General features: G+C 46.8%; 1 protein-coding gene across 5 annotated transcripts in view; it reads left to right on the forward strand.

Moving 5' to 3' along the window:
• The window catches only part of WDR59 (WD repeat domain 59), a 77,300-nt gene that overhangs the window by 51,855 nt on the left and 3,411 nt on the right, over positions 1 to 22,034 (forward strand). For 2 of the 5 annotated variants that reach the window (XM_038754551.1, XM_038754552.1), the window contains exons 16-24: positions 16 to 172; positions 3,452 to 3,521; positions 4,530 to 4,683; positions 7,413 to 7,469; positions 14,364 to 14,497; positions 15,239 to 15,320; positions 18,126 to 18,238; positions 19,511 to 19,658; positions 19,795 to 19,867. In XM_038754551.1, coding sequence (XP_038610479.1) covers positions 16 to 172; positions 3,452 to 3,521; positions 4,530 to 4,683; positions 7,413 to 7,469; positions 14,364 to 14,497; positions 15,239 to 15,320; positions 18,126 to 18,238; positions 19,511 to 19,658; positions 19,795 to 19,867 — 988 coding nt within the window. Of the gene's footprint in view, positions 1 to 15; positions 173 to 3,451; positions 3,522 to 4,529; positions 4,684 to 7,412; positions 7,470 to 14,363; positions 14,498 to 15,238; positions 15,321 to 18,125; positions 18,239 to 19,510; positions 19,659 to 19,794; positions 19,868 to 22,034 lie in introns of those variants that run through there. The other 3 variants (XM_038754553.1, XM_038754554.1, XM_038754555.1) reach the window with 2 other exon arrangements.

Raw genomic sequence — 22,034 nt, forward strand, 5'->3', positions numbered from 1 at the left:
GCTTTTGTATTTCAGAACCAAGAAGATAGTACCTCCAACAACCCGTATGCTCTTCCCAATTCCGTCACACCCCCCTTACCAACGTTTGCCCGCGTCACCAATGCCTATGGGTCCTATCAGGATGCCAATATCCCCTTTCCTAGGACCTCCGGAGCCAGGTTCTGTGGAGCAGGTTAGTCTGTCAAGGGGAAATTCAATCCCCAGACTCGAATTTTTCTGGTACCTTTTTCAAAGACCACTCACCATTCTCTTATCTTCGATGGATTTTTCTGTAGGTTGAGAGCTGTAGGCTCTAGATTACAAATCCAGCCATGAATGCTGTAATATCACTTAGATTTGAGTTGCTCTGAGTCTGGTTTGAAAGCTCCCTCAGGTACTTACTGGCTGAGATTCTCAGTGGCATGGAGAAAGTGAACAGTGTGAGTACTCTGAAGGGTAGTTTTGATAATAGAGAAGCAACGTGGCTCAGTGGAAAGAGCACGGGCTTTGGAGTCAGAGGTCATGTGTTCAAATCCCGGCTCCGCCAATTGTCAGCTGTGTGACTTTGGGTAAGTCACTTAACTTCTTTGGGCCTCAGTTACCTCATCTGTAAAATGGGGATGTAGACTGTGAGCCCCCTGTGTGACAACTTGTTCACCTTGTAGCCTCCCCAACACTTAGAACAGTGCTTTGCACATAGTAAGTGCTTAATAAATGCCATCATCATTATTATAATTATAATCAGTCAGTGGTATTTATTGAGCTCTTAGTATGTGCAGTGCACTGTACTAGGCACCTGGGGGAGGACAGTACAGCAGAGTTGATAGACACTCCCTGCCTACAACAAGCTGACAGTCTAGGAAGGGAGACAGATATTAAATAAGTAATTTATAATATGTAATTTAAAGAAATATACATAAGTGCTGTGAGGTTGAGGATGGGGCAAATATCAAATGCCCAAGTACATAGAAGATGGAGAACGGACAGGGAGACGGGGAAATGAGGGCTTAATCAGGGAAGATCTCTTGGAGGAGATGTGACCATAATAAGCACTTAGTACAGTACTCTGCACACAGTAAGCGCTCAATAAATACAATTGATTGAATGAATGAATAATAATGCTTTGAAAGTGAGAGAGTGGTAGTCTGGCATATGTGGAGCGGAAGGGGGTTCCAGGTGAGGGAGAGGACATGGGAAAGGGGTCGACAGCGAGATAATAATAATAATAATAATAATGATGGTATTTGTTAAGTGCTTACTATGTGCAAAGCACTGTTCTAAGCGCTGGGGAGGTTACATGAGATCAGGACACCGTGAGTAAGTTGGCGCTAGAGGAGCGAAATGTGTGGCCTGGACTGTAGTAAGGAAATGGTGAGGTGAAGTAGGGTGGGGCGAGCTGATTAAGTGCTTTAAAGCCAATGGTAAAGAGCTTCTGTTTGGTGTGGAGGTCGATAGGTAGCCACTGGAGGTTCTTGAGGAGTGGGGTGACAGATAACGATTGAATGAATAGGCTGAACTTTTTTTAGAGAAATGATCCATATAGGTTAACCGTAGACTGGAGTGGGTAGAGAGAGGAATCAGAGATGTCAGCAAGAAGGCAGATGAATTGTTAAGGTGGCTGAAGATAAGTACTTGTGTCAGTGTGGTAGCAGATTTTAGCAATGTTGTAAAGGTAGAATTGGCAGGATTTGTGACAGATTGAATATTTGGGTGGAGTGAGGAGAGAAGAGTCAAGGACAACACCAGGGTTATGACTTTCTGAGATAGAGAAGATAGTGGTATTGTCTACAGTGATGAGAAAGATGGAGGAAAAGGTTTGGGTGGGAAGGTAAGAGTTCAGTTTTGGACACGTTTAGTTTGAGGTGCTGGTGGGTCACTCAGGTAGAGGTATCCTGAAGGCAGGAGGAAATGCGAGACTGCAAAGAAGGAGAGAGGTCAGGACTGGAGATATAGATTTGGGAATCATCCGCATAGAGATGGTAGTTTAAGCCATGGGAGCAAATGAGTTCAGTGAGGGAGTGGCTGTAGATGGAGAATAGAAGGGGGACCTAGAACTGAGCCTTGAGGGACATGACACATTCCTTGTCCACACTGAGCTTTGATAAACCAGATGTCTTCAGAGTTCCCTTTGTAAAAGGGTTTTGTTGAATGATGGCAAAAAAATGTAGGTGGTTTGTCATTATTAGCTAGTAGGTACTGAGAATTCCTCATTGCTTGCCCTTGAACTGAGAGCTGCGAAATGGGAAGTTATAGTACTTTAAAAAGAGCAACAAGAAGAGTACATCGTTTCTCTTAACGGACTGAATGTCTTTTAAAGCACAGAAATTGGAAACCTGAACTAAAGGAGGGAAGTGGAGTGAATTCCATATATCTTCACCATTTTCGTGGTCAGGTTCCAGGGCAGAGCATGATTAGTTGTGGAAGAAAATACAGAATATAAATGTACAGTAAAAATGGTCACATGGCTTAAATATGCATCCATACAAAGTAATGGAAAGAATTTGACCTGACCTGTTTTCCACTTGAAGATGTCTTGTACTTGGAAAATTCTGGCCTATTTCTCTCCTCACCTCTGACCCTCTAGATTGTGTTCATTTCCGGAGGCCTTGCCAAAACCCTTCCTTCATTCATTCAGGCGTATTTATTGAGCACTTACTGTGTGCAGAGCACTGTACCAAGCACTTCCTTTGTAGGAGTCCAACTCAAAATCATTGGTTTCCATGCAGCTCAATCTCTTCGCAGTGGTTGAGTGAGTGACTGGTGGGTACAGTACTGTGTACAGAGCACTGTACTAAGCGCTTGGGAAAGAACAGTACAACAATTAACAGTGACAGTCCCTGCCCACAACGAGCTCACCCTTGCTCCCTTTGCTCTCCCCTGCCACCTCCACGCCCCACAGCACTTATTATATATATATATCTAATTTTATTTATTTGTACGGCTGTCTGTCTCCCCCCAGCCAAGACTGTGAACTTATTGTGTGCAAGGATTGTCACTATTTATTGTAGTATTGTTCTTTCTCAAACACTTAGTACAGTGCTCTGCACACAGTAACCGCTTAATAAATGCGAATGAATGAAGTATGTACAGTAGGCTCCTGCTCCTCATTGCCTGGCTCCCGCCTCACCAGCAGCAGGGGCAGCAGTGGCAGTGTCCGTGGCAGGAGGAAGAAGAGGTGGCAAGAAGGCAGTAGTGAATATTGCTGTTTCCCCCAACCTGGCCAGGCCGGGTGCCAGGCCCTTCTTGAACATATTCACCTCCTTGAACCTCTCAGGGTTGCGAGCCCTGGTGCCTCGGAATCAGCAGTGGCTCTGCCCTGTCACTTGAGGGAACCTGAAATGCTCTTGGCATTTTTTCCAACCCACACACAAATAGGCACTCAATAAATACTGCCGATGGCTCGGTTATGTGGGGTCAAAGCTTTACTGTTCAGCCGGAGTAGTGGTTAATGGGCGGTATTTTTTCTTTGCAGGTTACTTGGTGTATTTCACACGACCCATGACGATGCATCGGGCTGTGTCCCCAACGGAACCTACTCCCAGGTGACACTATAATGCTGCTCCAAAGATACATACCCCTTGTCTCTTTATTGTTTAGAGGTCAGACCTCAGTATTTGCCAAGGAAGCACCATGGCATAGATGTTCTCATTTGTGTATATGATATTTCACCCAACGGGTTTCAAGGAGCTAGGTTTCACTGTTAGTCAATCCAGGTTAGTAGTAAAATATTGAAATACAATTGAAGCTGAACTTTTTGTCATTAAATAAGAAGCAGTGGGGCCAAATGGAAAGAAAACAGTCCTGGGAGTCAGAGGACCTGTGTTCTAATCCCACCTCTGCCACATGTCTGCTGTATGACCTTGGACCTTACTTAATTTCTCTTTACCTCATTTACCTTATCTGCAAAATGGGGATTAAATCCTACCTCCCTAGTTAAACTCTGAGCCCTATGTGGAACAGGGGCTAGATTCAACCTGATTAATTTCTAGGTATGTGCCCCAGCACTTAGTACAGTATTTGACACATTATATTCGCTTAACAAGTGCCATAATTATTGAATCAGGCAGGAGATGACTTGTAAAAAAAAATGTGGAAAGTCAAAAAGGGTCTTAGGCAAGAAATTTGAAGAGTAATAATAAACAGCAGTTTGGGATTAATCATCGAGCCCCTTGGAGTTTGTCAGCAGAGATTATTACCCTTTCTGGTTCCATTCTGTACAAAGATCACCCACATGCCATGATATTAAGCACACGCAGGGCCCTAGGTTAGGCTGAATCGTAGAATCGCCACGCTGAGAAGATTCCTCCTGGCTGGTGAATATATAACCCATCCTGGATGTTCACCTCTGGGATCTTCTAAGGCTGAAGACTGTAAGGCCTCTGTTGGCCTCCTCCAGTCTACCGATCTTTTTGTTTAGCTGAACCTCTCCATGGGCTTAATTTCTGCTTATCCTGTCCTCTGTGAAGCTAGAAAAACAGCTCCAAACATTGTTCTCTGTTGGCCGACATTAGAACCCTGGGTGCAGACAACAGCCGTGTTTTCCTTTGCAGGTCTTTGTCAGCCTTGTCTGCCTACCATAGTGGTCTGATCACGCCAATGAAGATTCGTACAGAGGCCCCCGGGAACTTGCGCTTGTACAGTGGAAGTCCCACTCGCAGTGAAAAGGAGCAGGTCTCCATCAGCTCCTTCTACTACAAAGAGAGGGTAAGCGCTAGAACCAGCAGCCTGTGGTTCATACCAGTCTTCGGTTGTTATCCCCGGTCACCCCACGTACCCACTGCAACACAGCTGTTTTCCAGATTGGGCCACTGATTTGGTTGCATGGAACTCTTATACACATTGGTCTTGGTTTTGGATTAACCTACATCTTCCATTCCCCTGCACCTCTCCCCTTCATACTTCCCGCCTTCCACATTGACTCCTACTGCTTGCGGGCAGGGCTGATTTAGCTTCAGGGCTTCCCCTGTTGTGCCGACCATAGTTCAGCAAACAGGCTTCTGGAAACTCAAGACTTAGGTGTTTTCAAGACTTCTGCTCCCTGTGGCCTTCAGGCTGATGTGAAAGACGGGCATGTCAGGGACTGCCTCAGACTGCCCACTTGGGCAGGCGCAATCCGATGGGCTTCCTCATATGTGTGCTTCTGCCCACCACGAGAATGGGGTAAATCAGCCCCCTGGCATCCTGCCCCAGAGTGAGATGAGTGGCTGCCTGTAGTCCTTTTGCAAGCAATCAGCAAGGAGCATATGTGGGCAAGGTGGGTGACCAATATTTTTAAAGCAGAAGAAATAGTGATTAATAGCTACCTTGAAGTTATTGTTTTATAATCATTTTTGAAAGAGGCACTGGCATTTGAAAGAGTATCTTTGCACTTCATTGAGTCCAATAGCACTGCCCACGGTAAGGCAGGACTCCTTGCTTCCTTTGTTTATTCACTGACCAAACTGAAGACAAAGAAAAAGCCATGTGAGAAATTGGAACTGGGAAAGACCTCTGAAATTCCCGTGGTCATCTTTGTGAGGCCCAGACATGAGATAGTTCTGGGGAGTTGGTTCTTTTGATATTCTCTTTGGCCTGCTTGTGTTAGGGATGGCGCTTCCTTCACTTCCATCTGGCGAAGACAGTTCCAAAGTCTTCAGACTTCTGGTAGGCCTTTACACTTCATTTTCTACCTAAATTCAACTCCACTCAATTTCTTCCCCTTTCGCTTTCTGTATAAAGTTTGGTGAGGAGGTGTAGTCCAGAATATTTTGATTGATCGCAATAGTTGTGGTATTTAAGCAGTTACTATGTGCCTAGCACTGTACCGAGCACTGGGTTACATACAAGATAATCAGGTCCCGCCTGGGGCTCATAGTCTAAATAGGAGGGAGAACAGGAATTGAATCCAGGTATTAAGTACAAAAAGTGGCAATGAAATCACTATAGAGTTAGTTTGCCAGTTGTTTTTTTTTAATGTTATTTGTTAAGTGCTTACCAGGTGCCAGGCACTGTTCAAAGCACTGGGGTAGATGCAAGGTAATAAGGTTCTTCACAGTCCCTATCCCACACAGGGCTCACAGTCTTAATCCCTGTTTTACAGATGAGGGAAGCTAGGTACAGAGGAGTGAAGTGACTTACCCAAGGTCACACAGCAGACAAGTGGCAGAGCTGGGATTAGAGCCCCAGTCCTTCTGACTCCCAGGCTGGTGATCTATCCATGTTTCCTTCTTGGAGATTTTGGTTTTGTAGGTTGGAGACATCAGTAAAAATATAGCCAATAATTGAAAACCGACAAAAACACAGGAGAAAAGGAAGAGCTGCTTGGACCAGAGGGTTGATGCTGCAAGACTGAACTACAAATCATGAAGTCAAAACTCTTCAGCCTTAAGGACCAAAAAAAAAAAAAAGTGCGGCCTAATGATTTGTTTATCTACCTCCTTCCCCTCTCCTCAAATAGTTTCTTTTTTTTACTGGTCTTAACATAAAAAATGCATATGTGGTTTTGACGCTCCTGGACAAATGACATTTGATGACTAAGAGCAAAGGCAATAATAATGATAATAACTGTAGTATTTGTGAAGCGCTTGCTGTTTGTTAAGCACTTTATTGAGTGCTGGGGCAGATTCAAGTAAATCAGGTCCCAGATGGAGCAAAGTCTTAGTAGGAGGGAGAACGGGTATTGAGTCCCCAGTTTGCAGATGAGGGAACTGAGGGACAGAAAAATTAAGTGACTTGCCCAAGGTTACACAGCAGGCAAATGGCCGAGCTGGGCTACAGTACATGTCCCCTGATTCCCAGGGCCGTGCTCTTTCCACTAGATCACCTTGCTTCTTTAACTATAAGCTAGGGAGAAACTTGCTGGGGAACAGGAGCAATCCTCCTTTCCCCCACCCAATTCCTCTAGTGTTTGCTTGCACTGCACCCCAACTTCAGGCCCCCCTACCCTCCCCCAAAAAGGTCCTGCCACCCACCGGAAACCTTCGAAGAAGCTCTCCTCCCAAGGTGGAACTGACGACCTCATCTCTTTCCCTCTTTCCACCTGGGAAAGAGTGCACCTAGGACCCACTTCCTGGATCAGGTCCAGCTTCTGGGTAATTTTGGCTCTCCTCGGGTCTTCCCGCTACGTATCAGAATCCCAGTATGGTTCTCAAGACCGAATTGGAAACTCACAGCTTCCCTGAGTCCTGCTCAAGGGGAACACCTGAGTGATCTCTCAAGGTCCGGTTGGGGATGAGAAAATGAAAACGCTCTGTGCTGTGGTTTAGCTTGGAATTTTTCCAAAACGGATCTGATTTTGCTGTACCTCTCAGGCCTCTTGTTCCATTAGATGGGCGGGGGTGGGGGCTTTCACTATATTCTCTTTTTTTCCTTTTAATTTTCTTGGTGTTTTTCTTCCCTCCTCCTCCTCCTCCTTCTCCTCCTCCTTCTCCTGGGCGTAACGTTTTCACGCACAGATGTCTCCTCGCTCTGCCCGGCGACGTTGGTCCATACAAGCAATTAACGACTTCCCGGTACTGTGCGCTGTGCTAATGCTCTCCTTAACTTAACCCTGTCTCCTACCCCGAGGCCCAAGAATAAAATGCCACCTGCCTGGCTTTGAGGAACCTGCACCATGGGCTGGACAGCCAAACCGACCACCCAATGGCAGGGAATTGGCTTTAAACTCTTGGGAGCCGGGGGTTGGGTCCCAACGTCACTGGGACTTGGGATGGAGAATGCTGATAGGAGTGGGTAGCGAAAGATAAAACTCGATTGTAGATTTCTTGGGAAGAAGTTCAGCCCTGGTATTTTCTCTCTGAGTCATCCGTCTCCTACCAGGGGCCGCAGACAAGCTTCCCTTTGCTTTGGAGGGGAGAGAGAGGGGATTTGTCCCTGCACCTGCCTTCTTGCTCCAGTCCAGAAAGGGATGATCTATTTGCCAGTTTGGGGCAGGCAGGGGTGTTTGGATGTCCACCCTTCAGAAAGTTGGAGGAAAACACGGTTTTTCACTCACCATCCCCTCTGCATTGGTAAGGAAACATCCTTTTGCAGGCATTCCCTTTCATTTTTTCACTCCTGGCCATCCACACTCTCCTGCCTCGCACTTCCCCCCTCTCCCCGTTCCTCTACTCCCACCATCGTGAAACCATCACCGGCTCTTAAGTGACCCTAATCCGTGGAAGGAAAGTCATTTTTGTTGTTGTTTTGATAAAGTCATTTAATGAAAATTGCAACCTCTCCCATTTAAAATATATCAAATCAGGTGTGAACCTGGAGCCCAGGTTAAGGAATCCCCTCCCCACCCCCGACACCCCGACATCTCTTTTCAGTGGGAGTCACTGATGGTGCCGCTGTCTGAGAAACATCTTGGCCAAGCAGACCTGACTGTTGAATCCCCCTCTTCCTCTCCCATTTTAGCAGGAGCGCAGTCTGGTTTGTGGCCCAGTCTGCTAATTATGCAGTGTTAATAGGGGTTGCTACGAAGCAGTCGGTGGTTTATTCTTGGGCTGTCTGTTTCTACATTTAACCTATTTACTGGCATTGTTGTCGCCTCAGATTGCAGAAAGTGACACCCTTGAGTCTGGTGGTGCAATTGCAAGATGGCTGTTGGTCATTATACAGTGTTGTTTGCACTCTCTCTCTCTTTTCTCTCTCCCCTTCCACTCTCCTGCTCCCAGCCTTGCTTATAATACATGTTTACTTCTCTTGGTTCTCAAAGGAGCTGATGGGTCTCAGCTTTCATTTTTCGTTTCTGTGAATAGTATCTATGGGCATGTCTCTCTCTCTCTCTCTCTCTCTCTCTCTCTCTCTCTCTCTCGCCTCTGTCAGCCTTTCTCTTGACCTTTATCTTTCTCTTGGCTTCTGTATCAGTCTCTTGGTCTCTGCTTCCCTGTCTCCCTGCCTGCATCTGTTTCACTTCTTCCTGTGGCTCTCTTCTCTGTCGAGTCAGTTGGAAAAGTACACTTCCTATTAATTAGTTGCGGTGACATCACAAAGAAACGTTGAACCTTTGTTACAGATTATTCCATATGAGAGTCTGTCAGAGTGGGACCAGGGCAACACAGGACATCAGGGTGCTTAAGAGACTGTCGAGTTTCGGTAACCATCTCCTCCCCATTTAATGTTGGCCGATCGCAGAATATCCAAGAAGCAGCCTAGCTTTGTTTCCCTAATGGTTGTGACTACTGCCGTAGTCAGTGAGAAATCACAGAGAAAACTCTTAAAGAAGGAAGGAATAGGGCAAGACGTGATGGCCTACACACCAACGCAGTGTACAGAGCGGCATTGCCCAGGCAGTTGGGCCACTGGAATGGAGAATCGTGGACATTCAAGCTCCCACATGACGGGTGGAGAGAGTTCCCAGGTGGCAATTTGCCAAGAATCCCAACTGAATATTTGGTGTGTGAATTCTTTTAACTTCATTTGGGAGTCCAAGTTCATTGTGATTGTAGAGCCCAGCATAAAGTAGAGATTATCCGGGCCTGGACATCTAAGTCAAGCCTGCAGCAAAAAAAAGTGGTCAATCAATCAATCGTATTTATTGAGCGCTTACTGTGTGCAGAGCACTGTACTAAGCGCTTGGGAAATACAAGTTGGCAACACATAGAGACGGTCCCTACCCAACAGTGGTCCCTATCTGGATTTGGAAGATTCCCTTTTTTTAAATGATATTTTTTAAGCGCTTACTGTGTGTGAAGCACTGTTCTAAGCATTGACACAGATACAAATCAGTCGGGTCAGACACAGTCCCTGTCCCACACGGGGCTCGCAGTCTAAGTAAGAGGGAGAATAAGGTTATTAAGTCCCCATTGTAAATTTGAGGAAACTGAAGCACAGAGAAGTGAAATGACTTGCCCAGGATCACATGGCAGGATTAGAAACCAGGTCATCTGACTCTGAAGCCCGTGCTATTTCCTGTAGGCCTCGCTGCTCCCTCTTTTTTTAAAGAGCAGGCGAGGGCTTCAGCCAGCCCTTCCTATGCCAAGGGGAACAGTGATGAGGCTCCAGTGTCTTTACTGAAGTGTTGTGACTTTTTACAGTGCCAGTCCATCCTTAGGAGTGTTCTTTTGGGAAGATGGCATTGCAGTGATTTCACAGGAGGGGGACAAAACACATCAATGAGAGAAGTTAATTTGATTATGCAGCCGTAGGATTCAGGATGCTGCCGTGCAGTTCATTTTAATATTGGCTCCCGTATTTGCTCTTGTAAATCAGCAGAAGCCAGTTCCTCGTGGAGCATCATCCTTTTACATCTGTAACTAAGCTGCAATGATCAAAGAAGTATTTTCTATTCCAGGGTTTCATTTTCTTCCAGTAAAAATTAAGTCAGGGAACTTGTCAAGGAGGTTGATTTGCGCATCCTTTTTCAAAGTCACCCAGCCCTCCCCGAAGGCTTTGAAGCTGGATCAGCGTGCTGTTTGGAAAGAGGATTGGGTGTATCACAGGGAGCTTCTTGGGGGTTAGAAAAGCATAACGACTGTAGTCGTGGCAGCAGTCAAGTCTCTTCCTCAGGAATGGCTACTGGATGGGTCCCCTGCAAATAATCAACAAATATTCCAAACCCCAGGAAACCTGAGTCAAATTAACCGGAGTCAGAAGGCAACTGAGCTTTAGAGTTGTGCTTAAATGGCTTGTTGGCTCTTTAGAGCGCTTATAATAATAATAATGGCATTTATTAAGCACTTACTATGTGCAAAGCACTGTTCTAAGCGCTGGGGAGGTTACAAAGTGATCAGGTTGTCCCATGGGGGTGGGCTCACAGTCTTAATCCCCATTTTTCAGATGAGGTAACTGAGGCACAGAGAAGTGAAGTGACCTGCCCAAAGTCACACAGCTGACAGTTGGCAAAGCTGGGATTTGAACCCGTGACCTCTGACTCCAAAGCCCATACTTTTTCCACTTAGCCACGCTGCTTATCCCAAACCAGTGGACAGACATCTCGACTGAAGCAGCGTGGCTCAGTGGAAAGAGCACGGGCTTTGGAGTCTGGGGTCATGGGTTCAAATCGCAGCTCCGCCAATTTTCAGTTGTGTGACTTTGGGCAAGTCACGTAACTTCTCTGTGCCTGTTACCTCATCTGTAAAATGGGGATTAAGACTGTGAGCCCCCCATGGGACAACCTGATCACCTTGTAACCTCCCCAGCACTTAGAACAGTGCTTTGCACGTAGTAAATGCTTAATAAATGCCATCATTACTATTATTATTATTACTGTAAGGCAGCAATATGTGAGGGCTTATCATCAGGAGGCATGTATTTAGCATCCCCAGGTGTGTATATGTTGTATCTGTCAACATAGCCTGGCTCCAAACCCGTTCTCACAGTCTGCCACCTTTTAATTCACTAAGAACTGGCAAAGCACAAAGCAGGCTCTCCCCTAAATGTGTGTTTTCGTCAGTCAGTATATTTGACAGCTGAAGTGTTCTGTATTCTGTGAGCATGCAAGGAAACCTGCCTTGGGAAATAGCCAAGGAAACTGAAGGGTGGTCTAAGAAGCCTTAACAAATACCATCATCATCATCAAGCCAAAACCCGAGCTTCCTTGGATTTTTGCGGCATGGTTGCCTTTAGGGTTACAGGTGAACTGAAATGCTTTATAAGACCAAGAAGATTAAGACCTCAAGTTGCTGATATGCATTCGTTCCCTGCTCCCCCACCCAATTACGGTAAATAGTAATTGAGTTATTTCAGTTAAATGACTCCTTCAGTCACTTTCCACAAACAGAGTTCAGGGCCTTTATTGCTTCTTCAGCACTGACTCCCCTCAGGGAAGCCGCTGCATGCGTTCCACTACTTTTGGACCTGGAGATGGGCTGGGCTAGGCCCCAGCTTTGGGCTCATGCCACTCCAAGGGGGCCACCGGGGAAGAGGTGACGGTAGGGTGAGGCCCCCATCCTGGCAGCCAGAGCTGCTGTTCAGGCGTAGCCATTTGACCCACAGCTCCAGGGACTCGGGCCATCCTCTCTCTGCTCTGCACCCCTCAGTGCTCTGCACACAGTAAGCACTCAATAAATACGATTGAATGAATGAATGAATGAATCCTGCTGCCGCCACCCTGGGATCCTGTACCGCCCAGTGTGCCTCCCTTCACTCAGAGGCAGGGGCTGACAAGTGAGGATGTAGTGGGGGGCCGGGACAGGAGGGAGAACAGGAAGGCCTGGGAAGGAGCGGCTTGGGAAGGGGTAGAAGTGACCCAGACCACCGGACAGGCAGCAACGTTTGAGCCTCGGCCAGAGGTTTACGGACCGACCAGAGTGGCCTGGCGTTCGTCCCTCTGGCAGAGTGGATGGGAACTGCTGATGACCTGTAGAGTGGTGGATGGGGGTTCTCATTAAAAAATGAACCAGCCCAGTTCATTCATTCAGTTGTATTTATTGAGCGCTTACTGTGTGCAGAACACTGTACTAAGCTCTTGGGAAAGTACAACACAACAGTAAACTGTGACGTTCCCTGCCCACAATGAACTTAAAGTCCCCACCCCATCCGGGGCTGTACAAGGCCGGCATAGAAGCGATTGCTGTAGGGCATAGAGGCGATTGCTTTAGACCTATGCAAGAGAAACATCATTCCCCTGAAGGGCCTGAATATGGATAATAGCAAACAATCGAGAGGGGAAGGAAGCGTTTAGTCACTCCTCTAGAAAGGACTTTAAGTGAAGCTGAAACAGATTTCTGTTTCGTTTTGAAGAGCCTTCACCGTCTTGTTCCACCTCAGATAGATCCCTCCGGTCCCCTGCCCCGGGAACAATGGCCTTGTTGAATCTTTGTGGGACGCAATGGTAAAATGTTGGTTTTGTAGCTGATGGTAGCCAAGCCACCCAGAAGGACCCTCAGACTGACTGCTCTTGTTGCAGTGAGTGCAGCTTGTTTTTACGTATACAGACATGAATCTGAAATGGCTAGTTGGAGAAAGGAAGGATAGTGATTTGGAGAGGCTGCTGTTTTCCTGCCTGCATATCAGAATTCTGAATCGGGTTATTCAGAACACAGCTTGTTCTTAAAGAGAGGTCTGCAGGCTGATCCAAAATTCCTGCAGGCTGGTTTCCATTGCAGCCAGCGATCACGGCTAGAACAAAATGATCCAAGGACTCCCCAGTCATCCCTGTCCAGGAGATCACCAGGGCAGCAACTTTATGGGGCTAAGCAGGAGTGCTTGGCGTTTGGTCCTTGAGATCTTTCTGCAATGCCCAATTGTTGGGCAGACTCAAAAAGCTTAACCTCTGGTAAAGGGAAGAACAGTAAAAGACACTTTAATGAAGATGATGATGATATTCGTTCGTTCATTCAGTTGTATTTATTGAGTGTTTACTGTGTGCAAAGCACTGTACTAAACAGGAGAGTGCAATATAACAATAAAGAGACACATTCCCTGCCCACAGCGAGCTTACAGTCCAGCGGGGGAGACAGAGATTAATATTGAGAGCAAGCTCCTGGCATTTAGAGACTGGGTTTTCACACTTCTTTTGAACTTCTCAAGAACATAGCACAGTGCAGTGCGCCAATTAGGTGCTCAATAAATCATTTACTAGACTCATCTTCTAGACTGTGAGCCCGCTGTTAGGTAGGGACCGTCTCTATGTGTTGCAAACTTGTACTTCCCAAACGCTTAGTACAGTGCTCTGCACACAGTAAGCGCTTAATAAATACGATTGAATGAATGAATTTACTATTACTACTAACAGTAATATTGATGGTGTTAAGTACTTACGCTGTGCCAAGCACTGTGCTAAACCCTGGGCTAGATACCGGATAATCAGATCGAGCACAGTCCCGGCTTCACACGGGGCTCACAGTCTGAAAAGAGAGAGAGCAGATAGATTATCCCCATTTTACAAATGGGGAAACTAAAGCATAGGGTGAAGTGATCTGCCCAGGGTCACGTGGCAAATCAGTGGCAGAGCTGGGACTAGAATCTGGGTTTCCTGACTTCCAATTAGGTGCTCTTTCTACTAGACAGCACTGCTTCCACTTTTCCCTGCTCTAATCAAAACACTATTTCGAAAGTGACTGAAAGAGGACTAAATTGCATTGGTTAGTTTAGCAGAGAAGATTTTAATTTAGTCACGACTGTAGCCTGAAAGAACATTTTTGGACCCCCTTTTGCAACCCTTTTTAATTGGCTTAATTTTGGTTTTGCTCTGGCTCTCCCAGAGAATCTGCATGATCCTTTTCAGGAGTTCTCGTAATCATTACGTATGACACTGGTCAAGTGCCCATGTGCAGAGCGCTGGGGGATTTGACCGAGGGCTCGTTGTTCTGTCCTCCCTTCAGATGAAGACTCTCGTTCTCGTGACCATACTGTAATGTGAAGCTGCTATAAATTATGTGTGCGGTGCTTGGCATTAACTCTGATCTATTGTGCTCTGTAGCCTCAAAATTCAGTCCTTCATATCCCCCTTAAGTGATACGCTGTGGCCTCTTCCTCAGAAATCCCGGCGGTGGAAAAGCAAGCGGGAGGGCTCAGACTCCAGCAACCGACCAATTAAAGCGGCTGGAAAGGTCATCATCCAGGATATCGCCTGCCTGCTTCCCGTGCACAAATCCCTGGGAGAGCTGTACATGTGAGTCCAACTTCGTAAGAGCCCCTGCCTGTTCTCTGGGCGCCCAAGGGAACCTCTATGTATAATAATTGTCTGGGGTTCTGCAGGACGGAACTCATCACCCTGAGTTTCCCCAGGCCTTTACACACTACCCCCGCTTCATGCTGTGGAACACAATTTAGTATCCACTTTCAGGTTCGTTATCATTTTTAATCGACCCCGGGTCCCCCATTGAGAAAATGGGAAAATAGATTTTTGCTTTGTTCCCAGAAACATCTGTTGGAAACAAAAAAAAGCTCTAAGGATGTCTGTTTAAAAGTGCTTATAGGAGTTGATGACTTGTAATGGCTGATGGTCCTCTAAGACCTTTGGGTCAGGATCCTCTGAAACAGAAAGAACGAAGGGCTGGCAAAGCGAGTGCCACTGAAATAGCTGCAAGCTGCTTTATTTCCAAGCAAAGAGGGACAGCAGGTTGTTGGCCATTAGTAAATCATCAGTAATTGGTAAGTTGTGACCCCTCGTGACTCTTCACAGTGGTGCTCAGTTGTAATACTTCGTCAAATCACAGGCAGTCTTTCACCCAATACAGAAGAGGGGGGCGTAAGAGCAGCAGAAATAAAACATTTTGTCCAAAGAGTTCCCCCTTGGTAGGTGATTAGCTTTGGAAAATGTGCTCGATCCATCCTTCTCCCTAATTGCCCTAACTAGAAACAGTCGGAAGGACAGGAATAAGAAACTTGCTTTATCCTCCTTTCTTCTCAGACTGAACGTGAATGACATTCAGGAGACGTGCCAGAAGAATGCGGCATCAGCTTTGCTTGTGGGGCGCAAGGATCTTGTCCAGGTAGTGGGGGGCTTTCCCCCATTTGTTGTAACCCAGCAGCAAATCTGGATTTTTCTAAGCCCAGAGTGTCCTTTTGTAGTCCTCATTCAGGGATAATGTCGGGTTCAAATGCCTTCAGCGTATGAACCCCATTTCAGGGCTCTGTGTATTTTCAAGTGGTGTCAGTTGGCAAGAAGCAGGGGTGGGCAATGATTTTGGCTTGTGGGCCCCTTCCCATGGTTTAAATTATTTGCAAGTCAGCCAGTTGTGAGACGAGGGGGGAGGAGGGAGTGAGCTTTGAAAGGGGGAAATAACTACATTTCCTTCCAGCCGGCTCCAGTGACCCACACACATTGCCGTTCTTGTAGTCACAGCAGGCCAGGAGTTACTTCCTGCATGCATGGCTGGCTCAGAGCCTGACAGGATCCCCCTAACCCCCAACGGGCTGGATTAAATGATTCAGTGGTCTGGCTTCACCTGAAAGCCATTTTCTGCCCACCCCCATCTACAGACTGGGTTCTCCAACAGATGCTTTAGTGGCCTGCCATTTTTCCAAGTGCTAAACCCTAATAAAACCCAGGATGCCATTTGCCCAAGGTAAACACTTGGTCACCCCATCCCCACTTCCCTTATCCCTCCACCACTGGATATACCTTCACCAGATGACATATTCCCCCAAACCAAACCAAAACTTATGGGTACATCTTAAATGTATTCTGTTGGAAAGCAGCATGGCCTAGTGAAAAAAGCATGGGCCTGGGAGACCTCTCTCCTGTGTGACCTTGTGCAAGTCACTACACCTTTCTGTGCCTCAGTTTCCTCATCTGAGATTCAGTACCTGTTCTCCCCCCTCCTTAGACTGTGAACCCCATGTGCGACAGAGATTGTGTCTGACCTGATTATCTTGTTTCTACTCCAGCACTTAGTACAGTGCTTGGGACATAATAAGCATTTAATAAATACCATAATAATTAGGACTATCTTGCTGAAAAATTTCATCATTCACAATGCAGGATCACTTAGAGTTAGGTTACAGGAGAGGAACTATTTCTCAGTTGCCTTTGTACTGCTACAGTTTTTTCTTTTTCTTTTCATTCATTTTTTTTCTTTTCTCTTTGTAGTTCAGATGGTTGACCCTGAGTGACCCTGGCTTGTTCAGAATGGAAAAATACTCAAGGGCATCTATTTGATATGTCTAGAAATTCCCCAACAACTGCAGTGATGTGTTCAGTGCTTGAAAAGTTATTGAAATTATACCCACCCCAGCGCTTAGTACAGTGCCTGGCACACAGTAAGCGCTTAACAAATACGACAATTATTAATTATTGTTATGGGATGAGTTTTTCCCTGGGAGGGCTGAACACCAAATTTCCCATTTATTTGCAGGATTTGTTATAATAATAATAGTAATAATCACCATAATTAAATGCTTACTCTGTACACTGTACTATGCACTGGGGTAGATACAGGGAAATCAAGTAGGACTATGTCCCACGTGGGTATCGAATCCCCATTTTACAGGTGAGGAAACCGAGACACAGAGAAATTAAATGACTTTCCCAAGGTCACTCAGTAGGCAGGTGGCAGAGCTGGGATTGGAGAGCAGGTTTCATGCTCTTTTCACTAGACTGCACTGCTTCTCTATGCCACACTCCTTTGTTCTAAGAAAAAATGTCTTCCTGTATAAAAGGTGACTCAAAGCTTTTAGCTTTCAGTGATTTTCAAGAGCAGACTATTTAAAAATCACACAGCTGCTGGTGACTGCAACAGCGTCATTTTTTTTTTTTTTTACTCTACAAGAAACAGGTTTAAAGTGGTTGACAGGTCTGTTAAAAAAAAATGTGTGCGGAGAGATCTTCGTACTCTCCCCTGTGGCTTTCACCTCAAGGCATGTTTTGAAGATGACAAATGACTGTTCATCAGCAAAGAGCTTCAGAAATAGGCCCAAGCATCAGTATTTCTCAGGGAAAAAATGTGAAGAGCGATTCCCCCACCCCCGGGCCAGTCTTTGTCCAAGTCCTGTCGTAACGAAAAGGGATGGCTAAGTCCGTACTAAAGACCGAACAAGCAGTCCATCTCAGCACGTGTCTTTTGTGGGGAAGCTTCAGCGGAGAGTAGCTAAGGTGGCAGTGAGAAGAAACAACTCATTTGCACCCGGTATAGCCAACTCTCAATTCTCCATGGTAATTCTCCGAGAAGCAACTTGGCCTAGTGGAAAGAACAGGGGCCGAAGAGTTAGAGGGCCTGAGTTCTAATCCCAGCACCTCCACTTGTCTGCTGTGACCATGGGCAAGTCACTAAAGTTCTTGGTGATTCAGTTACCTCATCTGTAAAATGGGGATTAAGACTCCGAGCCCCATGTGGGACAGGGACTGTGATGAACCTGATTACCTTGTATTTACCCAAGTGCTTAGAACAGTGCCTGGTCCATAGTAGATGCTTAACAAATACTCTAAAAAAGTAATACTCTGTGCCAAGCACTCCAAGTGCTGGGATAGGTACAAGGTAATCACGTTAGACCCAGTCCCTGTGCCATATGGAGATCACAGTTTAAGTAGGAGGGAGAACAGATGAGGAAACTGAGGCACTGAGAAGTGAAGTGACTTGCCCAGGGTCACATAGCAGACAGGCGGTGGGGTTGGGATTAGGACCCAAGTCCTCTGACACCCAGGCCCGAGCTCTTTCCACTAGGCCACAGGGTGTTCCTTTATCCCAAACTTGCCCTCCTCTATCCCATCAGAATAGGTGGGTCTTCTTCGGACTCGTTCACTGCTTCGGCCCCATTCCTGCCTGAGTGGATTTGAAAATGTCTCTTTCCTTGCCTAGGTTTGGTCGCTGGCTATGGTAGCTACTGATCTCTGCCTCGGCCCGAAGTCTGACCCAGATTTGGAGACCCCCTGGGCCCGCCATCCATTCGGGCGGCAGCTGCTGGAGTCCCTGTAGGTTTCAAAAAATTCAAACTGGGGAAAAGGGAGAGTGGTAGAAGCAGAGCACTTCAAGTCTGCATGGCACTGGCTGAGACTGTTGGGATTACTTAAGATAAGATGTAGTTGAGTGGGGATTTCTGGACTTGAATATTGGAGGAAAACTGTTTTCGAGGTGCCTCCCGAAGCTGTAGACTATTTTCAGCGGGGGGCGGGGGCTGGAGGGGGGCAGTTTTCAAGACTCAATGCCCATAGGACAAATTTTCCTATAGAGTTTTGTAATCAGGCCCAAGAGCCAGGGCATTTTCAGCTCAGCACGTCGACTTACCGAGGAAACGGTCCCCAATGTACACTGCGGCCCAACACTTCAGATCAAAATGAAGAGGTTTTCCCCATGGTCTTACTGGTCCCCGTCCCTCTGCTCAATTCACCTTGTAAACCAAACCGTAGTTAACCAGAACCTTTCCCTCTTCAAGCCCTGGCAAGACTAGTGATACGTTCTTTTTCTAAGAATCGGCAGATTCGCAGACTGTTTTTTCTTACTTGGGAGCTACAGACCCCATTTCTCCAGCCTCCCAACAGGACTTGCTTCAGGCCCACTTCAATTACCAGAGTCTTTTTAAGCTCCCCCTGGGCAGAGATCTGGTCTACTGACTCTGTTGTATCATCACCCAAGCGCTTCATATAGTGTTCTGCACACAATAAGAGTTCTATAAATATCACTTATTGACTGACCAATTGATCATTCAGGGACCCTGGCTCTGAAAGAAGCAAAGGGCAGGTCTGGCCTTAGTTCCTAGCCAATTATTTGTCCTCCAAACATAGGCTGACAGTGACCCACTAAGGTTCAGAGAAACACCTGTGTTAAAACTATAAGGAACACCGAAACAACAAAGATATCATAACCACTGTCATTCTAAGTTCACCCAAGTGCCCTGGGCTTCCAATAAAGGGAGCATCGAGTCCATTTCTTAAAGTTGCTAACCCTCCAGATTTAAAGGGCATGTCAGAATCACAGCCAAGATCTGTAGGACCTGAATCTAGGTCATCTTTAGCCTTTGATGCACTTCATTCCCATCCTGATACAGCCAAACCCAAAATAGATTAACCAAACCGTATGATTGGCATACAGCCCCAGTTCCTGAATGATGGGCTTTTAAGGCTGCATGTGCTTATTGGAGTTAGAATTCGCTTAGCTTCCACCCCCGAGACAATAATCCAAGTGACTGCTGAAACCTTCCTCAATCTCCATGTTGTTTTCCTTCCTCTCCCTTTTTGACCCTCCAGACTTTCCCATTACTGCCAGCTCCGGGACGTTCAGACGTTGGCTATGCTTTGCAGTGTGTTTGAAGCCCAGTCCAGGCCGCAGGGAATACCAAACCCGTTTGGTCCCTTTCCTCACCGTTCCTCCAACCTCGTGTCTCACAGCCGCTATGTACGTTAGTAGTTCTTCTTCATGCTTTTTTACTAAATTCAAAATTCAAAATTGAATTGGAACTTGAGTGGTGTCTTGGTTATGCCCGTAACATGTTTTTGTATTTTTTGTTTTTCCGGCATCCGCCCCACGACAGCCTAGCTTTACCTCTTCTGGCTCCTGCTCCAGCGTGTCGGACCCTGGGCTTAACACGGGTGGCTGGAACATAGGTAGGCATAGAAGATCTCCTTCTGCAACTAGGCTGCAGGGTCTGTTCAGGATTGTCTTTAAGTTAGCGAACAGGCTTCTCCTCACACTTCCTTCCCCATCACCATGATTAGTAGGAACAGCACAAACCTTTGAAAAACAAGGGCTCTGTGGTCAGTGAGTCCTAGGACTCCTGATATTTGGAAGAGGGAAGCTTCTTGGCTGCCCTCGCCACCCTTCTGACTCCCTTTCTTCCACCCCACAGACCCCAAATCTTTCCCTCTTTAAGCCCTGGCAAGAACAGTTATGCGTTCTTTTCAGGTGACTTCTCCTAAGAATTACAATTTCCTCTCCACCTAGCCAGCCATCCCTGCCTCGTCCTGGGGAGAGAAGCCTGGAGCCAGGCAAATAAAGGATATCCAGACAGGGCAGAGAGTTTGATTTTTTAATTGCAAGGTGGATAATGAAGATGTGCTGAGAAGGGGACAGGGTTCTTCTGTAGAAATGAAACACTTGTAATCACCTTCGGAGCTCTGTACTAGGCAAGAGTTTAGAAGATAAGGTCACCACCTTCAGAACTTTGTCCAAATTGGGGGACAATTCAATCCGCATGGAAGAAAAGAATTTATTGATGTGAAAGGGAGTAAGGGAAGAAAGAAATAGGGAAGGGGAGAGTGCCTGCCCATCTTTGGGCTTTCTCGTGAGTCCCACAAGCCCCAGGCTGGTGACAGAAGTCTCACTGGGCCAGCTGGGGTGACCACCAGAGCAGCTAGCGGGGCGTTGGAAGGGAAGGGCCACCCTTTTCTGGCCCTGCCGGTCGGCCAGTACCGGTCAGGCTGATGGCAGCCACTGTGGCAGCGGATGATTGATTGTGGGCAGCCAGGCCGGGTGTGAGCGGTCATGGCAGGGAGCAGGAGGAAACCCCTACTCTCCCTGCCCCTCACCCAAAGGGAGAGCCGCACAGACCCAGCCTGTACCTTGGGGCCCGAGTCCTCCCCTACTCTAAGCCCTTTTTTCTTTCTAATGATTATTAGAAAGAAACCTACGCGCCAGGTTACAAGGTTATCAGCTTGGGCATGGAGTCACACTTGTTCTTATCCCCATATTACAGATGAGGAAACTGAGGCCCAGAGAGATTAAGTGATTTGCCTATGGTTACATGGCAGCCCAGGGGGTAGATGTGGGACTGGAACCCACCTTTCCCAGCTCCCAATCCCATGCTCTTTCCACTAGGCAACACAGCCTCGCTAATAGGCTCCACAGTGTAAAAAGCCAATTTCTCCCTGCTCTCAACAGCGAAGCGGTTTTGTTCTATGTTGGTGGGTGGGATGTACCAGGCTCTGCAGGTTGAGAAGCAGCACGGCCTATTGGAGAGAGCATAGGTCTAAGAGTCAAATCCACCACCTATCTACCGTATGAGCTTGGGCGAGTCACTTTGCTTCTCTGTGCCTTGACTTCCTCATCTGAAAAATAGGGATTCCCTCCTCTTAAGATTGTGGGAAAGGGATTGTTTCCGACCTGATTACATTCATTCATTCAATCACATTTATTGAGCACTTACTGTGTGCAGAGCACTGTATTAAGCGCTTGGGAAGTACAAGTCGGCAACATATAGAGACGATCCCTACCCAGCAACGGGCTCACTGTCTAGAAGGGGAAGACAGACAACAAAACAAAACATGTAGACAGGTGTCAAAGTCGTCAGAACAAATAGAATTAAAGCTATATGCACATCATCAACAAAATAAATAGAATAGTAAATATGTACAAGTAATATAAATAGAGTAGTAAATGTGTACAAACATATGTACAGGTGCTGTGGGGAGGGGAAGGAGGTAGGGTGGGGGATGGTGAGGAGGAGGAGGGGAAAAAGGGGGCTCAGTCTGGGAAGGCCTCTTGGAGGAGGTGAGCTCTCAATAGGGCTTTGAAGGGTGGAAGAGAGCTAGCTTGGCAGATGTAAGGAGGGAGGGCATTCCAGGATGGGTAGACGTGGGCTGGGGGTCAACAGCGGGACAGGTGAGAACGAGGTACAGTGAAGAGGTTAGTGGCAGAGGAGCGGAGTGTGCGGGCTGGGCTGGAGAAGGAGAGAAGGGAGGTGAGGTAGGAGGGGGCGAGGGGATAGCCTTGAAGCCGAGAGTGAGGAGTTTTTGCTTGATTCGTAGCTTGACAGGCAGCCACTGAAGATTTTTG

This window comes from Tachyglossus aculeatus, chromosome 11 (genome assembly GCF_015852505.1).
Source record: "Tachyglossus aculeatus isolate mTacAcu1 chromosome 11, mTacAcu1.pri, whole genome shotgun sequence".
NCBI lineage: Eukaryota > Metazoa > Chordata > Mammalia > Monotremata > Tachyglossidae > Tachyglossus > Tachyglossus aculeatus.